General features: G+C 39.6%; 2 protein-coding genes across 7 annotated transcripts; one reads left to right on the top strand and one right to left on the bottom strand.

Annotated features, from left to right (window-relative positions):
• Positions 1-11,939: 11,939 nt before the first annotated feature.
• Positions 11,940-14,985, bottom strand: lyrm1 (LYR motif containing 1). Of its 4 annotated transcripts, none has more exons than XM_026178880.1 (6): positions 14,903-14,983; positions 14,727-14,778; positions 13,204-13,399; positions 13,044-13,104; positions 12,441-12,472; positions 11,940-12,359 (listed from the first exon to the last, which is right to left on the bottom strand). In XM_026178880.1, the coding sequence occupies exons 2-6, from the start codon at positions 14,738-14,740 to the stop codon at positions 12,246-12,248; spliced, it is 417 nt and encodes a 138-aa protein (XP_026034665.1). In that variant the 5' UTR covers positions 14,741-14,778; positions 14,903-14,983; the 3' UTR covers positions 11,940-12,245. The 4 variants fall into 4 exon arrangements, with proteins under 4 accessions (XP_026034665.1, XP_026034666.1, XP_026034668.1 ...); XM_026178881.1 differs by having other exon boundaries at positions 13,204-13,375; XM_026178883.1 differs by lacking the exon at positions 14,727-14,778 and having other exon boundaries at positions 13,204-13,375; positions 14,903-14,985.
• A 276-nt stretch (positions 14,986-15,261) lies between these two features.
• Positions 15,262-23,180, top strand: dcun1d3 (defective in cullin neddylation 1 domain containing 3). 3 transcript variants are annotated; one of them, XM_026178876.1, is made up of 5 exons: positions 15,262-15,684; positions 16,733-16,795; positions 17,659-17,709; positions 17,820-18,366; positions 21,571-23,180. In XM_026178876.1, the coding sequence occupies exons 4-5, from the start codon at positions 17,930-17,932 to the stop codon at positions 22,112-22,114; spliced, it is 981 nt and encodes a 326-aa protein (XP_026034661.1). In that variant the 5' UTR covers positions 15,262-15,684; positions 16,733-16,795; positions 17,659-17,709; positions 17,820-17,929; the 3' UTR covers positions 22,115-23,180. The 3 variants fall into 3 exon arrangements, with proteins under 3 accessions (XP_026034661.1, XP_026034664.1, XP_026034663.1); XM_026178878.1 differs by lacking the exon at positions 15,262-15,684 and adding an exon at positions 15,742-15,924; XM_026178879.1 differs by lacking the exon at positions 16,733-16,795.
• The last annotated feature ends 527 nt before the right edge of the window (positions 23,181-23,707 follow it).

The raw sequence follows: 23,707 nt of genomic DNA, 5'->3' as shown, positions 1-23,707 counted from the left end.
TCCTTGTTCTTGTTTCTTTTTCTTAAAAATCGCAAATAGTTGCCATCTGCTTCTTGGACACCTGCTACGTTTTTATGAATGTTGGTTACTCCAGCCAGTGCCCAGGGGCGGTTTGTAAAAGAGAAATTATCAAAATGCATGTGAAGCTGGGTAGCGCTGAGTTCATACTAATGATGTAATGATGTGTTCCCTCTGCAAGTTATTAGGAAGTGACACTTGAATGCAAATCTAAAATCTGACTTGAAATCATTGAACTTGTTCGTTGCTTTAGTCCATATATTTAAATGCCGTTTTCATGTTGTAGTAGTTTATCAGATCACAACTTTTTCTGGTCAATGAATCAAAGCTTCATTGATGCTGTGTATATAGATCTGTGATTAAGCTCACAGTTGCCAAGCAGGATTAGTCTTCCTGTGCTCCAGCTCCTGTCCATTTCTTTCTAATCAAGCTATCTGATCTTATTACTTCACTAATTAACTCCAGCCAATGGTATTTTTAGTATCTAGGTCAGCCTTGTGTCCATATGACCTGTTTGGACTGGCTGGACACACAGTAATAGTGTGTGATTAGTTTGATATGAATAAATGGCAGCTTTTTTGGATTAATAAAGACGATTAATGATTCAGCCTGTTATAAATTCACAAAACCTGTTAGAAAGAAACAACATTTTGATGGTGCTTTGGCCAAAAACACTACAATCGTGGATGAGAATGAATCCAAATATCCCCACAAATCACTTTCATTGTTAGATTTTTATGAGGTTGTATCTTTTTGTGCTAAACAATATTTTTATTGCCACTTAAATACTGCAGTGACCTTCCAGAGGACGCGTCTTTTCAAACAGCTGAGAGGCAGCCTTAAGAGTGATGTGAAATGACAGCAGGGATCACCACTGACCTGCCCACACAGGCAAACATCCAGCGCAACAACTTTCCTCTGAGAAATAGTACCAGTCTCGTAATGTCACAGTTAAAAAAAAAAAAAAAAAAATTAAAAACGTTCTTTTACCTTTTTATCTACTAAGATTCTAGCTCAGCTGTGTGCTCACAAAACAAACCAAACTTTAAGACAACAAGTTAGTGACAGGAAGCCTTAATAATGTGGTACAATAAATCCCTGTGGTTGGAATAAATGTGGTCCGAAGACTGCATCACATGGCACCAAATATTTATTAGTGGACCTTCCTGCCATTTGTTTAAAGGTACAATGTGAAAAATCTCACCACTAGATGTCAGTAGATTGCAGATTTCTGAGCTCTTTTCAGACTCCATGTGTCAAAATGACAGTTTAACCTAATTTGTTCCTTCAAGTGACAAGGATAGCTTTAAAAAATATTTTTGTCATAATAAAATAAACCTTTCAAAGGCTACTAGTAGAACTAGCTGTAGCATTATATCCGTGACTGTGCTTCATTCAGCCAAGAGAGATCAAAAACATTACATTTGGACTGTTTGGTTGAATTACCTGTCGAGCAGAAAGCAGCTAACTTCAGTGTCACGTTTAAAATTCTTCTCTCTCTGCAAAAATAAAATGTGTCTCCATTTTAATTCTGAGTTCATGAGAATATATCAATTGGCTGAAAGTGTAATTACACACTAACAATGCATGTTTATGAGCGCAACATTGTTGTACTATTAAATAACCCCAAAATATAAGTGTCTGCACCTTTAAACGTATTAATCATATACTTATTAATTGTATGCAAATATTTGGGCAACCTTGTTTTTGATTAAAGGCAAGCTATTACTGCAGATTTCTAGCTCAATAATTTTATTCTTTGACGCTCATAGAGTAGCTTCAAACATTTTACAGCTCAAAATAATTCTTGTTTATCTTATAGTGTCGCATCCTGTGTCTGAAACAGGCTATTTTTAGCTCCTCTCGAGAGACAAAAGTTATCTTTCGTCTGATTGGCTGCCCCGTGTAAACAGAAGTTTTGTGCAGCAGGTGGGCGGGGTTTGTGTGCTCTGAGCTATGGGGGCTATGGATGACCATAGTAGCCGTACAGAACCAAAAGTAGAAAAAAAACTGCCTCCTCTTTAGACTGTTATTAGTTGGTGGGGACTATATATACTGACCGTATTGTTTGAAACTTTGCCTTAACTTTGTTTTTTATGAAAATCCACCAGTAGAATATATGAGATTTGATAAAAAGAAATTGTGAGAAGTGCTCCAGAAAACCTTACATGATTTTAATTTTTTTCTAACCTCACATTGAAGATAATTTTCTCATGCATCTCTGGTCCATTTTCAGTGCAGCTGCTATTTTTAGATCTCTCACTGGAAGTCCCATTATAACTCCCTGTACTTTTAGCTCTGCATAGGGCACTGGATCTCCTCTAGTATGGCAGTGGCGATTCTTCAAAACGCACCTTTCTAGGTGAAATGGCAGAGAAGTAGATCTGTAGAGTGAAGGTTGTGTTTTCAGTGCATTGCTTCCTCCCAGCATAAGATGGCAGCGGTATACACCACATTTCTAGTCATTTCCCCTCAGACCTTCCCAGGATGTTTCAGTAACATTCCATGCTGACAGTTTCAAGATCTTTTCCCAGTGTACAGTCTGATGAATGCTGAAAAAAATTAGGAGCGTTCTCCTGCTCCCCACCTGACACCCTGCTTTCGGGCTGTGGACTCGTCAACATCGTGGTTGTCACCAAAGAGCCGTCTCTTCTCAAAAGCAATTATCCTGCACATGAAATTCAGACCTCTTTGATAAACAATATTATGTTTGTGCTCTGTACAGGTTTGAAATCTCAGAGGTGCAATGTAATTGGTTAGAATGGGACACCCTGGAAGCGATGCAAATTACTGCAGCAATACTGGAAGGCTTTTGATTTTTATGGTCTGGCTTTCAGAAGATTTCCATGACTTATCATAAAAATCTAATTGCTTAAAAGTAAGAGTGCATTACAAGTGAGTTGAAGAATTGTATACACCCACTGGACACTTGGGTACATCTTTCCATTACTAGATTCGAACCCCTTTTTTCTCTTCAGAGCGGCCAAATTCTGACCTAACCATCTGAATGTTTCAGCAGAAATTGAGACTCATCAGACCGGACATCTTTTCTCCTCAGTATTGTAGCCTCAGTTTCCTGTTTTTAGCTAACAGGAGTGGTCCCCGGTGTGGTCTTCTGCTGCTCGAGCTCATGTGCTTCAAGGTTTTTCTGTATCATACAATCAGAGATGCTCTTCTGCATACTTTATTTGTAGCAAGTTATTATTTAAGTTACTGCCTTCCACAACGACACAGTCTTGCCCTTCTCTGACTTTTTTCACCCAGAGAACTTTTCTCATTTTATTTTCTGTGGGAAAATCTCTGCAGATCAGCAGTTTCTGAAATACTCAGACCAGCCCGTCTGCCACCAACAACCATGGCACATTCAGAGTTACTTAAGTTACTTTTCTTACTCATTCTGTTGCTGCTATTTGTGTTAATGAGCAGTTCACTTTATGCATTTAACAAAATGGCCAGTTAGTTTCAGTTTAGTCTATTTGATCTCCTCTCTATAATAAGTTTTGCACTGCACCTTGTGAAACGCTGACCTATTTCTCATCAAATTGTAGGTACTATGGAGGCTATGAAACATTGTTTTTTTTCCTGTTATTTGTGATACTGTAATTTTACAGCACTATATTGATAATATGCAACATATATATAAAATATTCAACTTGGAAGCATCAAAATACATTATTGCATGTCCACAATGTTAACCTACAAACAACAGCATAGTTGCAGCGAGCATGAATGTGATTCTGTTTCAAATGCATAGCTGTGAATTGTTAGTCTTCCTACTCATGGTGAGTGTTTTCTCAACCACGCTCTCTTTGTCTGCTTTACAATCGCACTCAGAGTGAATCATCTGCCACTCTGAGTGCATTGTTTCTGACCAGGTTACCAGCTGCCCCGGCACTGGTGCTGTACCAACACAAACACCAAGCTGAACCTCATATCTGCCGCCGTCATTCTGTGAGTTTGCACCCATTGCCCTTATTTTTGTTTAAAATGGATTCATCCACAGGTTATGAACAGCAAATGAGAATCCCATTTCATTCTGAATGCACAACCATAACAACACACTGACAAAATAAAAAGCATTTTTTGTATTTAACATGTAAAAGGACCAATGAGATGAATAAAGGCTGGGAGAGAGCATAGTTCTGTCAAAATGACTAATGTTTCCTCCACACTTGTATCCAGTTAAAAGTATTGTTAATGAGGCTATTAGTATTCTTTAAGAATGTAAATCCAATTAATACTTGATACTGGAAATTTTCTACATTTCATTCCATTCCCCTAAACTAAATCTGTGTTTTGGGCCACAAATTAGTCATTTGTAAGCGTCCCTTGGAAGAGGAAGTATGACTGGTTAGGTGGAGCAGTAGCACTGAACATGGCTGCAGTTAGGAATGCATGCATGCAAGCACTACTGTAAATTTTGATGCACCACGTTTTATGTCTGTAACAACTTTTGCATCCCCACTGGTGTCTTCCTCCTTTCATTCTCTATCTGGATCGCAAACGTGTGGACTCTTGTTTTTCAGAAGGAGATTCCATCTCCGGTTACCACACTGACCACGCATCACCATCACCTGAAACCCATGCCCTACAGCCACCAACCTACAAGCTTCTTTTGTCACTTTCACTGAGCTGTGCGGTGAGCTCCCCTATATATATTTCGTCTGGCAGAAGGTGTGAAGCACCACCTAAAGCCTCACTTATCAGTAAAGAGTGCAAACAGGTGATGGCAATTATTTCACAGTCAGACAGTTTTAAAATAGGAGCCAGAATAAAAAATGAATTCCGCGAATCATGAAAGACTGCATTAAAATACAGCATGTTATAAAAAGAAATGTGCATTAAACGTGTCCTAATCAAGCAGCCTATCATGTTGCGCTTAGCACTTCCCATTCATTTGTTTTTCCACCAGCTACATTGAGGAGGTTGAGTTTCCTGTCATGGCTCCCAGTGGTCATGGTTGCCTTGCATCCCTGCAGCGAGCTGTCTGGCTGGCAAACCTTTTTCCATTTTTGCCTGATGAAGCTGGTGCTGGCTGAGCCTTTCAATGAAACCGTCTCCTCACTTTCGCCGCACAGTGCTGAGACACTCTGGCACGCTGCCCCTCAAGCCTCTTCCTCCTCCTCCTTCTCTTGCCCCCATTGCTTTGTGTCTGACCACCACATCCAAAACACACACACCCACGCAACACCACCCCCTCCCGAGGAGCTACAACAGTGCTCCATCCAGCAAAGATGTAAACTAAGCTAGCACAACACCAACACACCCTCCTCCATTATTCATCCACCGCCTTTAATGAGTTTTCCATCCACCTTCATGCATTTCCCACAATTAAAATTATTGTGTTCAATCACTTTAATTGAACTTTATCAACGTGTTATGCTGCAGTAAGTGGTCTTTTGTGTAAAGCAGCATGAATGGAGCGTGGCAGAATGGCATAATGGGCCAAAGAATGCAAAATGAGCGTACATTTTTGGGCAGATAGGGTGCCCTAACAAAAACAGCGTCAGCAGCAACGTGCAGAAGTGAAGCAGATTTGTCTTTCATATTCTTATTTATCTCTCAGAACTAATTATGTTCAGTCAGGAGTTTGATCACTTAACAAAAACGTGCCCTTCCGAGTGTCCCCGTGACATTCCCAGTGGTCTGATCAAATCTTGTGAAAATTAATTTGAGAGTTAATCCTTCTCTGTGACCCTCTTTTGCTTTTGCACTAAAAGGGCCGATCTAGGTTTTCGTTATGGTTCCAGGCCAACAGATCGTGTGTCAATCACACAGATAATATGTTTGTTTACATACCCATGATCATGAAAAGGGTGCCAGCTAAATATTTGATGGCTTCTTCAAGTTACTCAGAGCCAGTCAGCCTGTGACCCAACACTAAAGTTGGATCCTGGCACATACAGTCATTGTTAAACACCTCTACAGGGCACTGGTTGACATTTGTGGGCACATGACTGGTTAGCAAATAATATAAAGCACTCTCAGGTTTGTGCTCTGCTCTCTGTTATTGTAGTCATGGACACAATCATGGCCCTCAGCAAGCAGTGGTCCTCAGTGCACTTAGCTCATCCATGATGAGATGTTCTGCCACAATATATGAGGTGTTTATATTCACCAATTTCTTCAATATCCAATCATCACCCACTCACCCCTATTTCCACCTTTACTTGCAGTCGCGTTCCCCTCACACACCCTTCTCAAGGCGTGCTCATAGATGGTCTAAACGAGCATCGTCTGCACTCGCCGCGCTGCAGGCATTCAGCAATACTCACTACACTACTCGAGTCAACCCACACACACCTCATTCCGCCTCCTCTGATCGCAAAGTAGCTACCCAATGAGCAGAGACAATATGAAACGTATCGTCCAAACAAAAGCCAAGAGAAACACAAAGAGCGAGTGGGACGGGAGTGAGCAAGAGAGCTGGAAATGAGACAAAAGTCTGTGACAACATGAAAAGCCAATTAAGTGCTTCGTCATGACAGAACATCTCATCTCTTTATTGTACATATTGTGTCGCTCTGTAAGACGTTAAATGAAAATACCAAGTCTGTACCAGACTGACACCTCTCACTGATAAATGGTCTTCATTGAAGGTTTACCTCGGGCTTTTTTCCCCCCACACTGTCTGTTAAATTCAAAGATGACTTTAATGATACATTTTAAAACACTTTGATATGCCGTGACAAAGCTAAGATCTCATTATCTGCAGAAAGTTCTCCATTGTTAATGTTTCAAATGGAAGCTAATAATGATTACATGCAAAAAAAAAAAGCCATAAGACGTGGCGTGCATATGTAAAACTTTGAGGAAATTACTTTAATTTAGCCATAAACTACTGCACTCTCTGCACCATACATATGGGTATAAGTATGTAGATGTTGTCTTATCATTTCTAATATTTGATAAACAGAGTGTAGAATATTATTGAGGAAGAGAAACCCATGACATGAAAGCATCACACAGTCTCTGTAGGTTTATCAAGCTACACATTTGTGATGCGCAGAATGACTTAAATCAAATCAAATGCACAACGACATCCGCAAATCTACTTTTTGATTCAGAGACCACCGCGACAAAAGCGACAAAAGCAGTTGCAGCTGAGCAGCAAATGCTGAAGCGTTATATAAAAGAAGTCAGTTAAATAGCGCTCAGTAAGTCAGCATGTTAAGCTCAGTAGTGTCTCTCCTTATAAACCTCAGAAGAGATGACCTGCCATTAAAGTGGCGCAGCTGAATTCACCTTAACTCGTGTGTTTTGACTACGTTTGTAAAGTGAAAACAAGCTTGATATTTATTTAATGACGGTTCAAGTGTTGTCGGGACGGCAGATAATGTGATCCGCACCAGAGCATCAAGACAGGTTAACAAAGTAAGACGAGGAGATAGATTTCCCCATTTACAAGCATCTAATTACCTTTATCGTAGGCCCTTAAATACAACATTAGATCTCCACCTCCTGCATTATTCTTTACCCTATCATTTCCCCTTTTCCTGCTCCCACTGTTTCTTGCACCATATTTCCCCCAGGGTCTCTCTGAAACCCCTAAATAATGCACGCCGACTGAAGGGCTGAAAGGGGTTCTGTGATGGATCACTTGCCTCTTTCTGGAGCTCATGTATTCTTCTGGTACTGAAGCAATGACACCGTTCTCAGGTGAATCTCTAAATATCTATATTTACACCAGACAACCTTTAATAAGAACCACTTTTTTTCTTTGTTCCACTTTTTAGTATCACTGCTAAAATGGGTCGTACAACAGGTTTGGGATTTTTAGGTTGAAGGTTTTCTTATGTTGGTTACAATGTTTATTTCTGAGTTAACATTTTTGCTGAAAACCAGTCTGTAGATACTCTACGGCATTATCACTTAATTTACTTGCTTATGGTTTACATTCAGTTCTATTCCTTCCCTGTTTTAGTGCCTGATAGTTAGCTGGTGTTGTTTTAGACCCTCATGAGAATGCTTATTGATTGTCTGTAGTAACTAGTGGGAAAGTGAAAAAATGCCCCTGAGAAAAAGTTCTCAGCACCCTGAAAGTAACTGTTTGTCTACATAAAGTCTACTCATTAGATAAAATTAAACTCTAAGGATCCCCATGGGGGGAGTCTAAGTCAAAGGCAAAGTCTAAAAATAGCACATCGGCACAAAACACCTCCCACTAAATGTCCGCACGGTAGTGGAGAGCTAATTATTTGAGCTTGTTTTGCAGCAACAGCACCTTGCTGTCATCGAGTTGACCACGAAATCCTCTGTATACCAAAATATTCCAGAATCAAATGTGAGGCCATCTGTCCGGCAGCTAAAGCTTGGCCAAATCCGGGTCATACATCTGGGTCTGTGATGCAATCACAGCAGCAAACGTACAGCTGAATGGCTGAAAACGAAAAGAATCAAGGTGTTGTAATGGAGCAGCCAAAGTCCAGACCTCCAGTTAAGACAGCTGTGTATGAATTAAAGTTCCCAAACCTCAATGAACTGAAGCAATATTGTAAAGACGAGTGGGCCAAAATTACATCCCAATTATGTGAGAGACTGATAAAGCCATGCAGAAAAGGATTACAGGGACAGTACTTTGTCACTCAGGTAACACTGTTTGAAAAAAGAAGCAATAATGCCACAAATTAAACAAATGCATCAGTCTTATTTCAGTCTGAAGTGGTAATGAATTCCTCATCAGAGAGCATCTGTTTGCAGGTTCTTGTGAAATGTTTTATTTGTGAGTCGGACTGAATTTAATCATAACCAAGCTGATTTTTGTATAAAGATCATAGAGTTTGTGTTACCTGAACAATTCTGGCACTTGTACCTTGACTGTGGTCCACTAAATCAGGTAAAGCTAGGTCACATTTCTTATGAATGAACTCGCTGAGCTGCACAAGAATTAAGGATTAAGTGTGGCTGACCCCTGGTGGATAAAGAGATCAGTTTCGGTGCTTTCCTAGTTTGGAGTTTAATTTCACTTTGCACAGTGTCTCTTCTATTAAATTTGTTAAGGGGGGAGAGTCATCTCGGTGCGCCCTTTCTCGTGGTTTCAAAAAATATTGTATGTAATGAGCTTGAAATATTTACAATTTCTTCATTTGAATATGGTTCGCTTTAATTCACTTCTGTTGTTTCCTAAATCACCCATCAGTCATCCACACAATCATGATCACATTTTAACGCCCACACTTATTGGCAGGTTTGACTTTTTGTAGAGAGCCTTGTTTAGTTAATTGTGATGTTGTTACAGGCTCATCTTACCACTGTCTCCTTGTCTGACCCCCATTATTTAAGAGATTACTTTACAGGCGATCTCCCTTGAGGTTTCCTTTACAAACCTTATTTTCCGCGTGCGTCACAAACTGGGTCCATGTGACTGAAACCCACTCTTTTTCTTTCCCCAAGGGTTTGGGGACGGGGCTATGTACCTCTATGTTTGAACCAAAGCTATTTAAACCTACAAGGGCTCTGTTCACTTCTAAATACGCCAACGCCACAGCCTGAGGTTGTACCCTCATGTGTCAGCCGCTCAACTGACGTCACCCAAAAGCACTTGCACACTTCCCTTAATTTGGTGTTCACTGAGCTCCATCCTGTGGCTGCATGCGGGCTAATGTGACACTAGAGGATAAGCAGAATGACCTCTAACTGTCTTAAAAGAGAACAGGCATTTTATAGTCAAGGTGACCCAGTCCACAGGGTGACTGAAAAGGACCTGATAAAATATGATACAGCTCAACGTCACACAGCACGGTATCACCAGAGAAAAATACTGAACTGTAAGTGCATGCCCCACTGAGATTACCAGAGGGCATGTTTGCTGATCTACATTTTTTGATTTTTTTTTCTTACACTTCCTTCAGGAAAGTGGGGCAAAACATAAAAATGTACTCTGGTCCCCACAGAATAGATCAGCTACAGAGGGCTTTTCAAGTACTTTTGGGCTCCAGCCAGCACACTGAAGTGTACCAAGTTACTGTAGAGGCTCATCAGTCATAGAACTTAATGACCCTATATTTACAGTGGTGTGAAAAAGTGTTTGCCTCCTTCCTGATTTCCTATTTTTATATGCTCGTTACACTTAAATGTTTTACATCATCAAAGAAATTTAAATATTAGACAAAAATAACACAACTAAACACAAAATGCAGTTTCTAAATAAACGTGTTCATTGTTAAGGAGGAGAAAAAATCAAAACTTCCATGGCCCTGTGTGAAAATGGGATTGACTCCACCTTGTAAAAACATTGGTTAACTGTGATTAACTACATATTTTGCAAAGTTGAGTTCGGTTTCACTGCCACCTGATTACTGCCAGACCTGCTGAATTAAGAAATCACCTAAATAAAACCTTTCTGACAAACTTAAGAGATCTCAAAAAAAGCAACACAAAAGCAGAACTTTTTGGAAGGTTTGAGTCCCGTTACATGTGGCATAAAACTAACACAGCATTTCAGAAAAGGAATGTCATACCAATAGTAAAGTGTGGTGGTAGTGTGAACGTCTGGGGCTGTTTTGCTGCCTCTGAACCTGGAATTCTTCTGTCTATCAAAACATCTTGAAGGTGAATGTCTGGTCATCTGTTTGTGACCTCAGGCTGAAGGGCATCTGGGTTCTGCAGCAGGATGATGATACAAAACACACCATCAAGCCCACCTCTGAATAGCTGAAGAAAAACAAAATGAAGCCTTTGGAGTGGCCTAGTCAAAGTCCTGACCTGAATCTGATTGCGATACTGTGGCATGACCTTAAAAAGGCGGTTCATGCTCGAAAACCCTCCAGTGTGTCTGAATTACAATTCTGCAAAGATGAATGGGCCAAAATTCCTCCACAGCGCTGTAAAAGACTCATTGTCAGTTATTGCAAATGCCTGATTGCAGTTGTTGCTGCTAAGGGGGGCCCAACCAGTTATTAGGTTAAGGGGGCAATCCCTTTTTCACACAGGGCCATGTGGGTATGGATATTTTTCCCTTTTAATAATAAACAACTTCATTTACAAACTGCATTTTGTTTACTTGTTATCTATGATGATCTAAAATCATTTACATGTGACAAGCATTCAAAAAATAGGAAATCAGGAAGGAGGCAAACACTTTTTCACACCACCATAACACAGAAATATTTTCCCTTTTAAAGATGAACAAGTTTCCTCTTATTGATAAAAACACTGATTGTTTGCTGTAAAGTTAATTGGCTTTCTTGGTTTATTAATTCAAATCACAATTTCATCCTTTATTGTGCATTTAGTGTATTTTATAAATTGCACATGGGTCACTATGCATAATACCTGCTGTCCGTGAATGAGAGGTGTTCAGTGCAAGTAAACTTTTAAAGAAAGCAGAATATTTGTGATCATTTTACAGGGAGAGCGAATGCTCTTTAGCCTGTGCTGAAAAATGACTCAGTATTCAGTCAACAATAACATGAGTCATATTAGACATGGATCACTGACCCCACCTGCAGGTCGTTGCCACTATAATCAATATGCGAGTTATCCCCAAATGGAACTGAAAGCGATGCACGCCCCGAGCTGTTCTTTCTCTGTATTCTCTGTGTCATTATTATGGGGGGCTCGAGGTAAATAAAACATATCAAAGCAAACTGCTCTCATAGCATTCTGGGTTTTTTACGAGATTTGAGATACAGCTGCACAAACTGGGTCAGAGGAAACCATACTGAACAACAAAGCTCTAAAATTCTAGAGAAATAGAGACCGATGTATCAATTGATCCTGTACTGCCATAAGGAAACAGAGATAGGGGATACAATGCTTGTGAAAGTACAATCTGACAAGTGCTTTAATCACCTTTTGTTTAATTTTTCATTAACTAAATTAAAAGCTAAAAAAATATATGGTCCTAACAAAAATTGCTTATTAGAGAATATTTAGTGAATTTCATGATTTCTGACAGTGAGTTTAAAAGAGTCTGGAAATCCTCCACATTGAGACAATTTTATTAATCAAATGAACTCAACAATAAATAAAATATACAAACTTGTATGATATTAGAAAGTGGTACAGTGGGAGCTTCCCTGAGCTGAAAGGAATCTGACACTCTTCACCTACAGTTACAACTCATGGTTGTGTTTTGAAAAAGAAAATACAATGAAAAGTGGCTTTATCCTGAATGACGTGCGTTCCTGCATCATTGAGTGCTTGCAGCATCTCGACTGCAACAGCTCTCTAGTTTTCTCTCCTTGGTAACTTGAACTCTTGACAAAGATCGGGGATGTCGAGCATCAGGTCTCATCATGTGACTGTAAGTAAATTGGTTTGGCCTGTTTCCTCAGGCGCTGTTGTGCTCGTAGCTTCCTGCCCTTCTGAGTTGCCAGTCCCATGGGTGGTAGATACGTCTGCAACACACACAGAGTATGCAAATAAAATCCCCCCAAAAATTTTCACCCATTATGGTCTAATAAAGTGTAATTACTTACAGCTCTTGGATATGGGTTTCTGTAATGAAGACCTTTAAAATTTTTTTAAAAATAACAACGTGTCAGTGACAACGTTACATCAAACTATAAACAAATTACAAAATAAAAGCCAAGAAAAATCATTGTTTGGGTAAGTATGTAAGAGCACAACATAGCACTTTTCTCATGCTGTTACCGCAGGCTTGTATTGTTATTTTTTCTCTGCAGTTTCAACCACGATTTTTTTTAATCCAAATCATTCAGGTCATCAGGTCAGCTTTGCTGCTTACTCACGCTTGACATGCTGAAAACCTTTCAACTGACAAAGACTCAGTGTGTGATGTGTAAGAGTTGCGTAAACGCGGCACTGGATTATTGTTAACCCTTTCAGAATGTCTGTGCACGTCAGATGTTTCAGTACATTCAGTCAACAACACCATTCTGCATGCTTTCAGGCTGAAGACATCCCAAAATCACTGATACAACTGAATTAGAAAGGTTACATATTATCAGTATATTTCCCTGAGACACATGAAAATCAAAAAATGGTGTTGCTACTATTGTGGCCTTTTGACATGCTCACTACATAAAAAACAACAACTTGCTGCTTTTCTCCATTCTTACCGATTTCTATCCTTGCTTCACATTCCTCTATACACTTTCTTATTGATTCTTGTTCTGTGAGCTGAAAAACAAAACAACACACAAAGTCTTAAAGATGCCATAAAGCCATTTTCTCTTTAAAAAAAAAAAAGCATATTAGAGAGCAGAGTGTCGTTCACACCTTTTGGTTCCGTCTGAACAGATTGCGGGCCTCCTGCAGTATGTACTTCCTCTCTGTCTCCGTGTCACTTGCAACACCACTCTGTGCTTGCCAGGTTCGGGCAATGCGAAAAACACGCATGTACAGTGACAGCACAGTGGTACGGGTGGAGGCAGTCATCGGGGCTCCGAATCTGAGGAAAAAAACCAAAAGATACCTGCAAAATAAAGTTTTTACTGCATTATCTGTTTGTGTTCCGTCCCCCACATCGTGCCCCTGAATTAGATAAGCTGAAGATGGATGGATGCTCTATACTTGCAGCCTTTATTACTCGATTATACCACTGGTGGTTAGTTAGCTAGATGTGACATTATTTATTGCTCTTTTCTTTAACTACTAGGACTTTAATTAAGAGCTTTACTGCACAATTAAGACATGAAGTGCGTTATAATGAGAAACATAACAATAATGTGCATGCTAAGCAAGCAATTAGTAAATGAATATATGAACATCTTTCCAGTACTGTGCAAAAGTCTTGAGTTTAATCCAATAATAATGTCAAAGATAACACAGCATCTTTGCATTAACAAGGTGATTCCCAAAAAGCGATTAGCTGAAAACTTGGCATAGTTCTCCATGGTGTCCAAAGGGTCCTTAAAAAAAATTGAGGAAACTAAATTGGCGTAGGATGAAAATATCCCTTACAAACTATCTAGAGCAGGTGAACAGTACCTGAATGTCACGTCCTTAAGAAATTGGGAAAAAAATCCAGGAAAGACCAGACAGAGGACCTGAGAGATGCATCTGGCCCATTAGTCGATCCATCAACTGTTCACTGAAGCCACATTAAAAATGGTCTCAAGAAGCCTGGGGTATGCCAAATTACACAAGAACTGGACTGAAAAATCAGTGGCAACAGAGCTTAATGGAGAGGAATCCAAATTTGCAAATTCATTTACAAATCATTGTTACTCTTTGTATGTACAAAGGAGGTCAGTAGAGAACAATGACAGTGAGTGTCTACAGCTCTCTGTGAAATGCTATGGATTGGCCTCCGGAGCATGGACCTCAACATGACTGAAACAGTGTGGTGAACAGAAAATAAAAAACAAAACAAAAGAGATTTGAATGTCTTTCAAGACGCCTGGAGAACTATTCCTGGAGACTACTTAATAAAATGGCAAGAAAGCTGACTTCAGGATGTTGTTTTGTTGAAGAATAAAGGCGGTCATATCAAATATTGACCTTCAAGGCCTGCAAAACTCGGTTTAGCCTTATATACTATATTTCTATTATATAAATGATTTTCAATTTTCCTTGCAAAATATAAAGAAAAGACTTGCACAGTACTGTAGTTTTAGATTTTTAAATTATAGTTAAATATATTAGCCATATTCAACGCTAGATGCCACTAAAATCAACACTGAGATATTAAACAAACTGTTACATGACTGACGGAGAGGTATTAACTGTATGTTCTAGTATGCGCGCAGACTGAATTACGTTGTATATTAAATAAAACCATTCTCGTTATTTGTACTCACTGATGTTTTAGCATCAATTGCAACCTTGAAGCTAGCCCTTATTGTGACTGACCTAAACGTACAAAGACAGGGACATTAAATTAAAGGCAATGTTACTGCCTGTCACATTAACAACTTGAATTCGAATTGTCGCGAATCTTACTTTAATTAACACCACAAACGAAGAATTGACATACCCGTCTGTATCTGAAGAAGAGGCTAATTTACCAGCCGCTTGCTAGGACAGTCGCCTAATGATGACGCTTACTCATGGCTAATCGGGAAGAAGCTAAATAATAAACACAAACATAAAATAGTTCATATACTTTTAGTCAAAGTTGTATTTGTTTCACTTGTTAGTGGATAAAAAGTAGAAATAAGGCAGAAATTAATATAAACACCTCTACAGTTCAATGTGTATGAGCGATTGTAATTAATTTACAGTGGGGTTTTTGAGTCATTTTTCATTTTGGATATTACTGTGATCTACAAAACATCGACTTTTTCCTTGTCATATGAATACTTCCATCAATTGGTTAAAATAAAAGGATGTACGTTAGCGTCGCAGACGCGAGGATCAGCTGTTGGGTGCTTGTAGGCAGGGAGGAAGTGATGCAGGAAAATGTCCATAATGTAGCTCCACTCAATGACTAAAAGGGGGAAGCACAAAGAAATTGGGTGATTTAGTCCGAGCTGGCGTTTTAACTCACACCTAACAGCGAACACAACTGAAGATGGACTCTAAAGCTAGTTGCTAGCTTGTTACTTGCTTATTTTCTAAGCGTGGAACAGAATTCAACATTGATGTGGAAGTTTTTTTTTGTGATCAGCTGCTAGCTAGTTAGCTAGCAATCTGAGTTAACGCGACGAGTTTGCTTCAGTTCGTATTTTTTGGCTAACTTCTTTAACTACTAAATTTCTTCAGCTATTCACAAAGTGATGTACATCCACACTCGACCGAATGTGTTTTCCCCTAAAGGTAAGTTTTTTACGGTGATAATTTTATTATTTCTTGATGTCTTAATCGAAAAATACCTAGCATAGCCGAGAGCTAACTTTTAGTTAATCGAGCTGATGCTAGCTAGCTATGACGACGTCGCCAGGGCCGGGCAGTTGGGATGGAGCTGTTAAATGGCCCGGTGCGGTGATCTAATGTGGCTCAATAGCAGCTTAACAACGACTGCCATCTGAATTTGTGTGTAATAGTTAAAAGTCCGAGGTGCGGGTGATTATTTAATGGCGGTTTACACTATATTTTTGAGTGTTGTACTTGTGTTGTTATACTCACCCTCCCAACAAACGTTAACTTGATTGAAATGATATTATTGTAGATGTTGGTAAAGGGCCGCTGAGGATATATCGATATAACAGTGTTGCATATGTAACACAGTCGTATTCCAGTTCACCTCGGGACGAGCTAATAATCTGGTTAAACTACTGGCTGTATAGGTCACTAGGCTGCTTAGTGTTTACTAACTCCAGTGCCAGCTTATTGCGGATTATATGTAGCCAAATAAACAAAATTTAATAAATATAAATTCAGACGGCCATCTGAGCTTAGTTAGGTGAACTTGGCCACAGCAGACGTGAGAGAGATTTTCCCCTACATGCCCCATGTATTGATCAGGACTGGCTTTTTGCCTTGATGTTGAATCCATGCATTAAATATGAAGTCAAGGGTCATATCACTGTTAGGTCAGTGATCACTGCGAAAGGTAGAAGTTGGTTTGAGAAGTTTCCTGAAGTTGTGGCTTTTACATCACAAACTGGAATATTGCGGCCCTTTTGAGATGTAGTTCCTTAAAGCCAACGGTGTCAAAGCTCAGCTTTTCACAGTTCACAGTATGCAACATAGCTAACTTATTTGCAGTTATAAACAAGTAAATGAAAAATCCTGAAATAAGGCAAACTCTTTGCAAGTTCTCAAATTACATATTAATAGCATGTTGACCAAAATAGACCTGCAGGTTTGGAAATGATGAGCTATCACTTTCTGCTTATGATGACAAGATAATGTGTCTTTTCAGCATTGTGGATGGCAAGGTCACAATGATGGAGCTCAGTAGAAAGACAATGCCATCTGAAGGATTGTAAGTCAGCTATTTTATTAGTTATCAGACACATGATCACCTCATGTTTTTCCGTCTGACTGATTAATTTCATTAACATGCATTCATCAAAGAAACATTTTTTAAGTTAAATGGGTAGGTAGAGAAAGCAGTTTACAAAGCAAGCTTTAGTTTGATTAATGTAAACTCCAGTTCAGTTGCAACTTGGTCAGTATCTCATAATCTTGTATGCCTTTTGTGTTTTTGCCACATTTTACTTGTTAGTCCTTTAGAAAACCTAGAAAGTCCTGTATGCTAACTTGCAAGATGCAAAATATTAGTATAAAAAAAATCCTAACTACATAGAGCTAGTGTAATTAACATATGTTGCTGTAAAATCCTAAAAAAGACATGGATAACCATAGTAGCCCTGTATTCTTGGTCCATGTTTGGTGTTGTCAGTGTTTTTATTTTTCATCTGCTTTCATTATTGCTAGTAGAGAATGAAGAAGCAATATTGTGCAATAATCTACTGCTTAGTATAAAAGGAGGTAAAACTTCCTCTGTTCAAAGAGAACCCCCCCCCACACACACACGTTTATGTGAACACGGCACAGAGGATGACCTATAAATGCAGTTATTTGTATCACAATATTTATACAATTGTATTCCTATTTTAATTACCTATAACTAACTCTATGGTAATACCAAGAAAAGCTCCTACAGCCGTCATATAAGAGTTATATAGGTCTTCTGACTTAACACACAACCCACCGGTAGGCTTCTGTGGTTAAGGGTGATACTCCTCTTGTACTACTTTTGACAAGGTTTCTATGGTAACCCGAACAATGTTTAAGCATTGAATTAATGCCTATAGATTATTTTTGTTTTGCTTTGTTTTTCAGGGTTTTTAAATCTTCCCATTGAAGACTTGGATCGTGGTAGATTTAGCAGAGGTAGCTTGACATTTTCTGTGTTCCTCTGTACTAATATCCACATTTTAACATTTTTTTTGAGAGTCGCTGGGTGTAACTTTTTATTCTTAATAAATGTTCTTCCCCCTCAGGCTTGAGGGTATGTTGAGACGTCTTGTGAGGCCAGAGAAGAGGCGTCTAGGTGGTTCAGACGGGGACTGAAGGCGAGGAGGAAAGACAGACGAGGGACCGGGAGGAAGACATGGGCCAGTGTGTCACCAAGTGTAAGAATCCGACATCCTCGCTCGGCAGCAAGAGTGGAGACAAGGAAAGCGGAGGAAAGTCTCACAAGAAAGGTGGCAGCGCTGGTGGTGTCGGGAGCCACAAAGAGGATCCTGGCACCCAGTGTAGCAAAGCCACCAATGAGCTGTCAAATGGCACCAAACCTTTAGAGGTCACAGTGGAGACGCCCATCATCACTGCAGGGGACACACGCAAGGATGAGCTTCTGGATGGAGATGGGCTGTCGGTCAAGCGCATTGAGGAGCTGTTCTGCTGTTACAAAGATGAACAGGAAGATACCATCTTGGAAGAGGGCATGGAGAGGTTTTGTAATGACCTGTGCGTTGACCCGGCTGAGTTTCGTGTCCTGGTTCTTGCCTGGAAGTTTCAAGCAGCAACCATGTGCAAGTTTACAAGGTAAGGTGGAGTTTTTGAGAACAGGGCGTGTTGTCATTATCCATGTTTGTCAATCAGGATAAACTAGCATGACCACTACACAGTTATTACTTCTGTGTGATTATAATGATACTGATAAGTATGTATCTTTGTCCGATGTACCACAGCACATAGCTGTTGCACTTATTTGTTTGTCTGACAGGTGTTAGATGATGAAAATGCTCATTAAAACAAGATTGCCCAAGTCCAAATTTTTTAAAAAGTCAGATTCATTTGTCACAGCTCATTCCTGTTAGTTAGTCTCACCATGTTTCACATCTTTCTTCATTGTAAGTCAAGCAAATAAAGGTCAAAAAGGGGGAAAAATAATTTTCCTTTTAAAATCTCAAATGAAATTTCCCAAGAAATGTTCCTCCATGAAACCAGTCCTTTTCTTCTCTGTAGCACATTGTCAGAAACATGTGATTAAGTTAGGCGGGATCCCTCTGGAATGAGGACAATCGCTGTATTATTGATTGTCTATTATATACAGTTTGATTACTGTGGGATTTGTTTACAGTAACACATTCAGTCTGTGTGATTAATACTTCCAAACTTGTTATCCATTTAAAAAAACATTAAAACTGTTCTCAGACAGCCAGCAGTTTCCATCACTGCAGCAGGGTACAGTACAGTGTTGTCTGCTGGCTACTTCTAGTTGTAGCAGCAACTACGTCATCGTCGGCTGCTGTCAATATAATATAATATAATCTCATCATGTGGACATATAGAGTGGGTTGCGCTTCAGAGGGAATGATAAGGGAATGTGATAAAGTTTTTTTTCTTTTCTTAAAGTAGTATCTTAGAAGTTGTCATTGATTAGATCAGACAGCTGATGTTTCTCCAGTGTTCTTTCTTTTCATGGATTTTTCTGTTTGTTCTTGGTGAATAGATATGCCCTTCAGATAGCTCAGGACCTGCATTATCTTCTCCTGAATTGTTTCTTCTTGGGTTGATTCAGTGATTGCCAGTGAGCCACAGAGGCAGTTTTTTCTTTCTTTCTTTTTTTTAAAAGTTGTACCATTGTGAACTCCCAATAGCAGTAGCACAGAGCGCTGGCAACCTTCCCTCTCCTTGCTATGTTTACATTCAAAACAATGTAGGGATTGGTGGAATAACCACTCACAGCCTGGGCAAACGTTTAAACCCTCCTAACACAGATTTGCAAACAGCATGCGTGAGGCAGTCGTTATAGAAAAGATCACTTTGCTTCTTGAGTAGGTAGCTTTTTACAGATACTCTACTGCATTAGTGCTGTTGGTGCTATGCTTGATAGGAGATTAGATTTAGAGTCAAGAGTTAAAGGTGAAAACACAGATTATTTTTCTATTTCATGTAACTCTTCTCCTTAATTTAAAGCAGCCCATTTGTTCTCTCTTTTCTGTCTCGAAAGTTGACGAGTTCCTTGTGTATTCTGACAAATCTCCATTCTCCGTATGGCTCCTGCAACTACTGTGAGCCATGAAAGGCGTGAGGGCGAACCAAATTGTTGCAGGCAAACACATTGCGCATCACTGAGCTGTCCACTGAGCTTGGAGATTCGTTATACTGACGTCCAGTCATCGGCATGAGTGATGAGAAAGCTTGCTGCCACCCGCTGCTATTAGCTCACCATTTGGCAGTCGCCTTTAATGACAATATGATGGTATCAAAACACAGATGATTGCTCGTCCCTAATGCTGGCTAATAAGGGAGACAGTCCAAGTCTCCTGACACAGATTTCCACGTCTGTACTGTGTAACACTATTTGCTGGAGTTGCACGTTCTCCCTGTGCCTGTGTGGGTTTCCTCCCACAGACCCGCACACACATTAGCTTAATTGGTGATTATAAAATAGCAGTGGATGTGCAGTATAAGATAAATCAGTGTATGGATGACAGGTTGAATGTGACTTGTGGTTTAAAGCACTTCAAGTGGTAAGTAAGACTAAAGCGCAATCTAAATGTGTGCCATCAAGCTGCTGGCAGACTAGTAAGTAGACTGACTCATCTCCAGGAAGCTGCATGTCATAAAGACAAACTGATGAACAGTCTTCACATGACCTACGATCAGGCTCTGTGTTCTTAAGGCTGGTGTGATAACCATTAAAGAATTAAATCTGGGGCATGATAAACATCTGGGTTAATAAAAATGGGAAGATAAAATGACTAGTTATGATCACACTTGGTTACTTTTTATGCATTTTCCTTGGGGAAGTCAAAAGGTTCTTAACTGCATGTGTTTATGTGTTGAGAATTTAATACTGTTCCCCTATTTAAGCTATTTAAATAACATGTTTTAGGCAAAGATTGTCACATGCTGTTAACCACTATATTTTGCACCCCTAATACCTAGCATATGTCCCTATTAACCCTTTTACATATATAAAAACAGCTTAGAAATACTATAACAAGTCAAAGAATACAGAATTACAGCTATAACAACATATGACAGAGTAGAATTTTACATATTTGATTAATAACGATCTCCTTATCTCAACTAAATGTGACAGACTAAGTCCCGTCTTCTCTCACTAAATCTCAATTTGACTTTCTCCCTTAACAAGTCAGCTCTTTAAAGGTGACGATCATTTATTCCTGTTATGTGCTCATTCTCAAAAGTATAAGTCTCAAGCTGGTCCTCAAGGGACACACGGGAAGTAGATCGTCTGCAGTTGAATAGAGCTGCCTATTGGCATGGTCGTTAGTCTGTCCAGATTTTGAACTCAGCACTTTTCTATTGAGAGGCTTTGGACAGTACCAGACTCTGGTACCCAACATGTTTCTTTGTGATCTGATGCTTACTGATGCTCTTTATATTACATTTGAGTTTTAAAAAAGCCTGCACTGTTGTAGAGGTCAAAGGAGGTATATCTGCCTGGGTCAGTGCTTTCAGCATGAAATGACTGTAATATTATTCAAAGCTGCAATGAAAGAATGAAGTTTTCTATAAATTTGATAATGTGTTCTTAAATAGTACAGGGATTTGTCACTGATGTTTGTAGTGTTAAAGATAAAGCCTGGTGATTGCCTGACATGTCTTCACAATGTTTTGTTGTACATTTTCTGCAGATTTAGGTCTTAATTCAGTCTACTTGTGCTCATATGGCTCTATGGAAAAGTAAATGGATTTTTTTCTGGTGCTTATCTTGACTGGAAATTGTGATTGTGATTCTGATGTCCACGCTTCTCGTGTTTGCATCACCAGGAAGGAGTTTGTCGAAGGATGCAAGGCTATCCAAGCAGACAGCCTCGAAGGCATCTGTTCACGGTTCCCCTGCATGTTGCTGGAGGCCCAGGGTGAGGAGAACTTCAAAGACCTGTACCGCTTCACCTTCCAGTTTGGCCTGGACGCCGAGGAGGGGCAGCGCTCGCTGCAGCGCGAAATTGCCATTGCCCTATGGCGGCTGGTTTTCACGCAGGACACACCTCCGATCCTAGAGCGCTGGCTGGACTTCCTTTCAGAGAACCCCTCAGGTATTCGGGGCATCTCAAGGGACACGTGGAACATGTTCCTCAACTTCACCCAGGCGATTGGGCCCGACCTGAGCAACTACAGCGAGGACGAGGCTTGGCCCAGCCTCTTTGATACGTTTGTAGAGTGGGAGCTGGAGCGCAGGAAAAAAGAGGAGGAGCAGGCACTAACAGCAAAGGAGGAAGAGGGGAGGTGTACTGAGACAGACTGCTCTCCCACCTCAGATAGACTTGAAACAGAGGGAAGCCGCGGCTCACAGACGTGGGGGGGCCACTGACCAGAAAACAAACGAATATTTGTAAAGGAGGGAAGGATACAACCTATATGAGTGAACTATACATCTGTGAATCAATGGATGAATATTAGTATTACCATAACAGCTGTTCATTTTGCTCCCCTTTTTCTGTTGGGGTGGGGTTTCTGCTTTTCCAACCCTGTTTTTTGGTTTTTCAAAGGGCTCCAAGAACTGTTGTGTTTAATGCACTTCTATTTAAGTTATTGTTTTATTCTTCTGTCCTCCCATATTTGGGTTTTGTTTGGTTTTTAGTAATTGGACAAGAAGTCCATTTTAACATACAACTACCTACCACAATCCAGCAAAATTAGCTCTTTTTAAAGCTCTGTTTCAAAGGGCAACACACGAGGTTCCCCCCTACAATTACAGAAAGTGGATTTCGACCTGTTAGTACCACTCATCTTGTACAAGGAAATGGTTGTTATTATAATAATAATAATGATAATAACAACAATAATAATAATAAAGACGAAGGGAAAATCGGGCAGCATGTCCACAGATAATTTACTACCACACACAAGATTTACCATAAGGGTAGGAGTCAGTGAAATTGGATTAATATAGTTGCATTGTATGTTTTTTATCTTGCAGTGCTGTGAAATTTGAATTGGTTCCACTTGAATTGCCTTCACAACTGTCTGCCTGCAATTACTCAACTAATAGTAATGGATTACAATTCTGTAACAAGGGCATTTCATTTTTTTAAAAAATGATACAAACTTAAGTTTCAATTGGTTTTAAATCCAAGTTGCTTTCCATGGTTACAGATACAACTTCTCATCTGTGTTGAGTGTTGTTGTTTTTTTTTTTTTGAGTGCTTACAGTGCGGTGATCAGCTTAGCTTGTGTAAGCTGCTGCTGTACTCCGTTCTCTACCATTTTGTTGTCCACCTATTTTCAAGAAGCAGAAAATGTCATATACAACACAATGATGTTGCCTTTTTTTCCAATATAAGGAAACCTGTATCTCAACAAATCTATTAAAGCAAGGTCTTGGTCATTTCTGGTCAGAAGATGCCTAAGCCTGCGTTATATTCAGGATCATTACACTGGGCGCGACATGAAGCTTTATTGTATATTGTTTACTTTTGGGAGTTTGAAGCTTCACAGTCTTGAACTGCTAAACAAAAATAGAATATGTGCACACTTCACAAATAAAGTTGATTGCTGCTGGTGATGGTTGTAATAAATTGCACAAAAACCTATGGCATGCTAAGATGCTATACTTGGGAACGCTTTGCAGAGAGATTGATGTCAACCACATCGAAACCCTCTTCAAAAATGTTAATTAATTTTATCTATAGCTTAGAGGTTTCTTTTTCTTTTTTTTCTTTTTTTTTTTTTTTGCCATGAGTGAGTGTTAATTAGACTGGTTAATCAAGAGTCTCCGATGGAGGTTCAGTGTAAGAGGGTGACCATAACCTGATTTGTCTGGTTTACAGCTACAATGGTTTTATTTTAACTCCCCCACCCCACCCCTCCTCTTCCCTTTTCCTTTTTTATATAAAATGTATTGATTTATAATAAATAAAAGCAGTGTTGAATTTTTGACCTTGAAAATTTGTCTCATTTCTCT

Source organism: Astatotilapia calliptera, chromosome 8 (assembly GCF_900246225.1).
Source record: "Astatotilapia calliptera chromosome 8, fAstCal1.2, whole genome shotgun sequence".
Lineage (NCBI taxonomy): Eukaryota > Metazoa > Chordata > Actinopteri > Cichliformes > Cichlidae > Astatotilapia > Astatotilapia calliptera.
The sequence above is the reverse complement of the archived record's forward strand: the minus strand, read 5'-3'. Positions and strand labels throughout refer to the sequence as shown.

What these genes read in the sequence shown, in the direction of transcription:
- lyrm1 (XM_026178880.1), bottom strand. An exon ending in TGTTCAGACGGAACCAAAAG is followed by an intron (nt 13,105 to 13,203) that starts GTGTGAACGACA and finishes TTTGTTTTTCAG; the next exon opens with CTCACAGAACAAGAATCAAT. An exon ending in TGAAGCAAGGATAGAAATCG is followed by an intron (nt 12,473 to 13,043) that starts GTAAGAATGGAG and finishes AAAATTTTAAAG; the next exon opens with GTCTTCATTACAGAAACCCA.
- dcun1d3 (XM_026178879.1), top strand. Translation starts at nt 17,930, where the DNA reads ATGGGCCAGTGTGTCACCAAGTGTAAGAATCCGACATCCTCGCTCGGC. An exon ending in ACCATGTGCAAGTTTACAAG is followed by an intron (nt 18,367 to 21,570) that starts GTAAGGTGGAGT and finishes TTGCATCACCAG; the next exon opens with GAAGGAGTTTGTCGAAGGAT.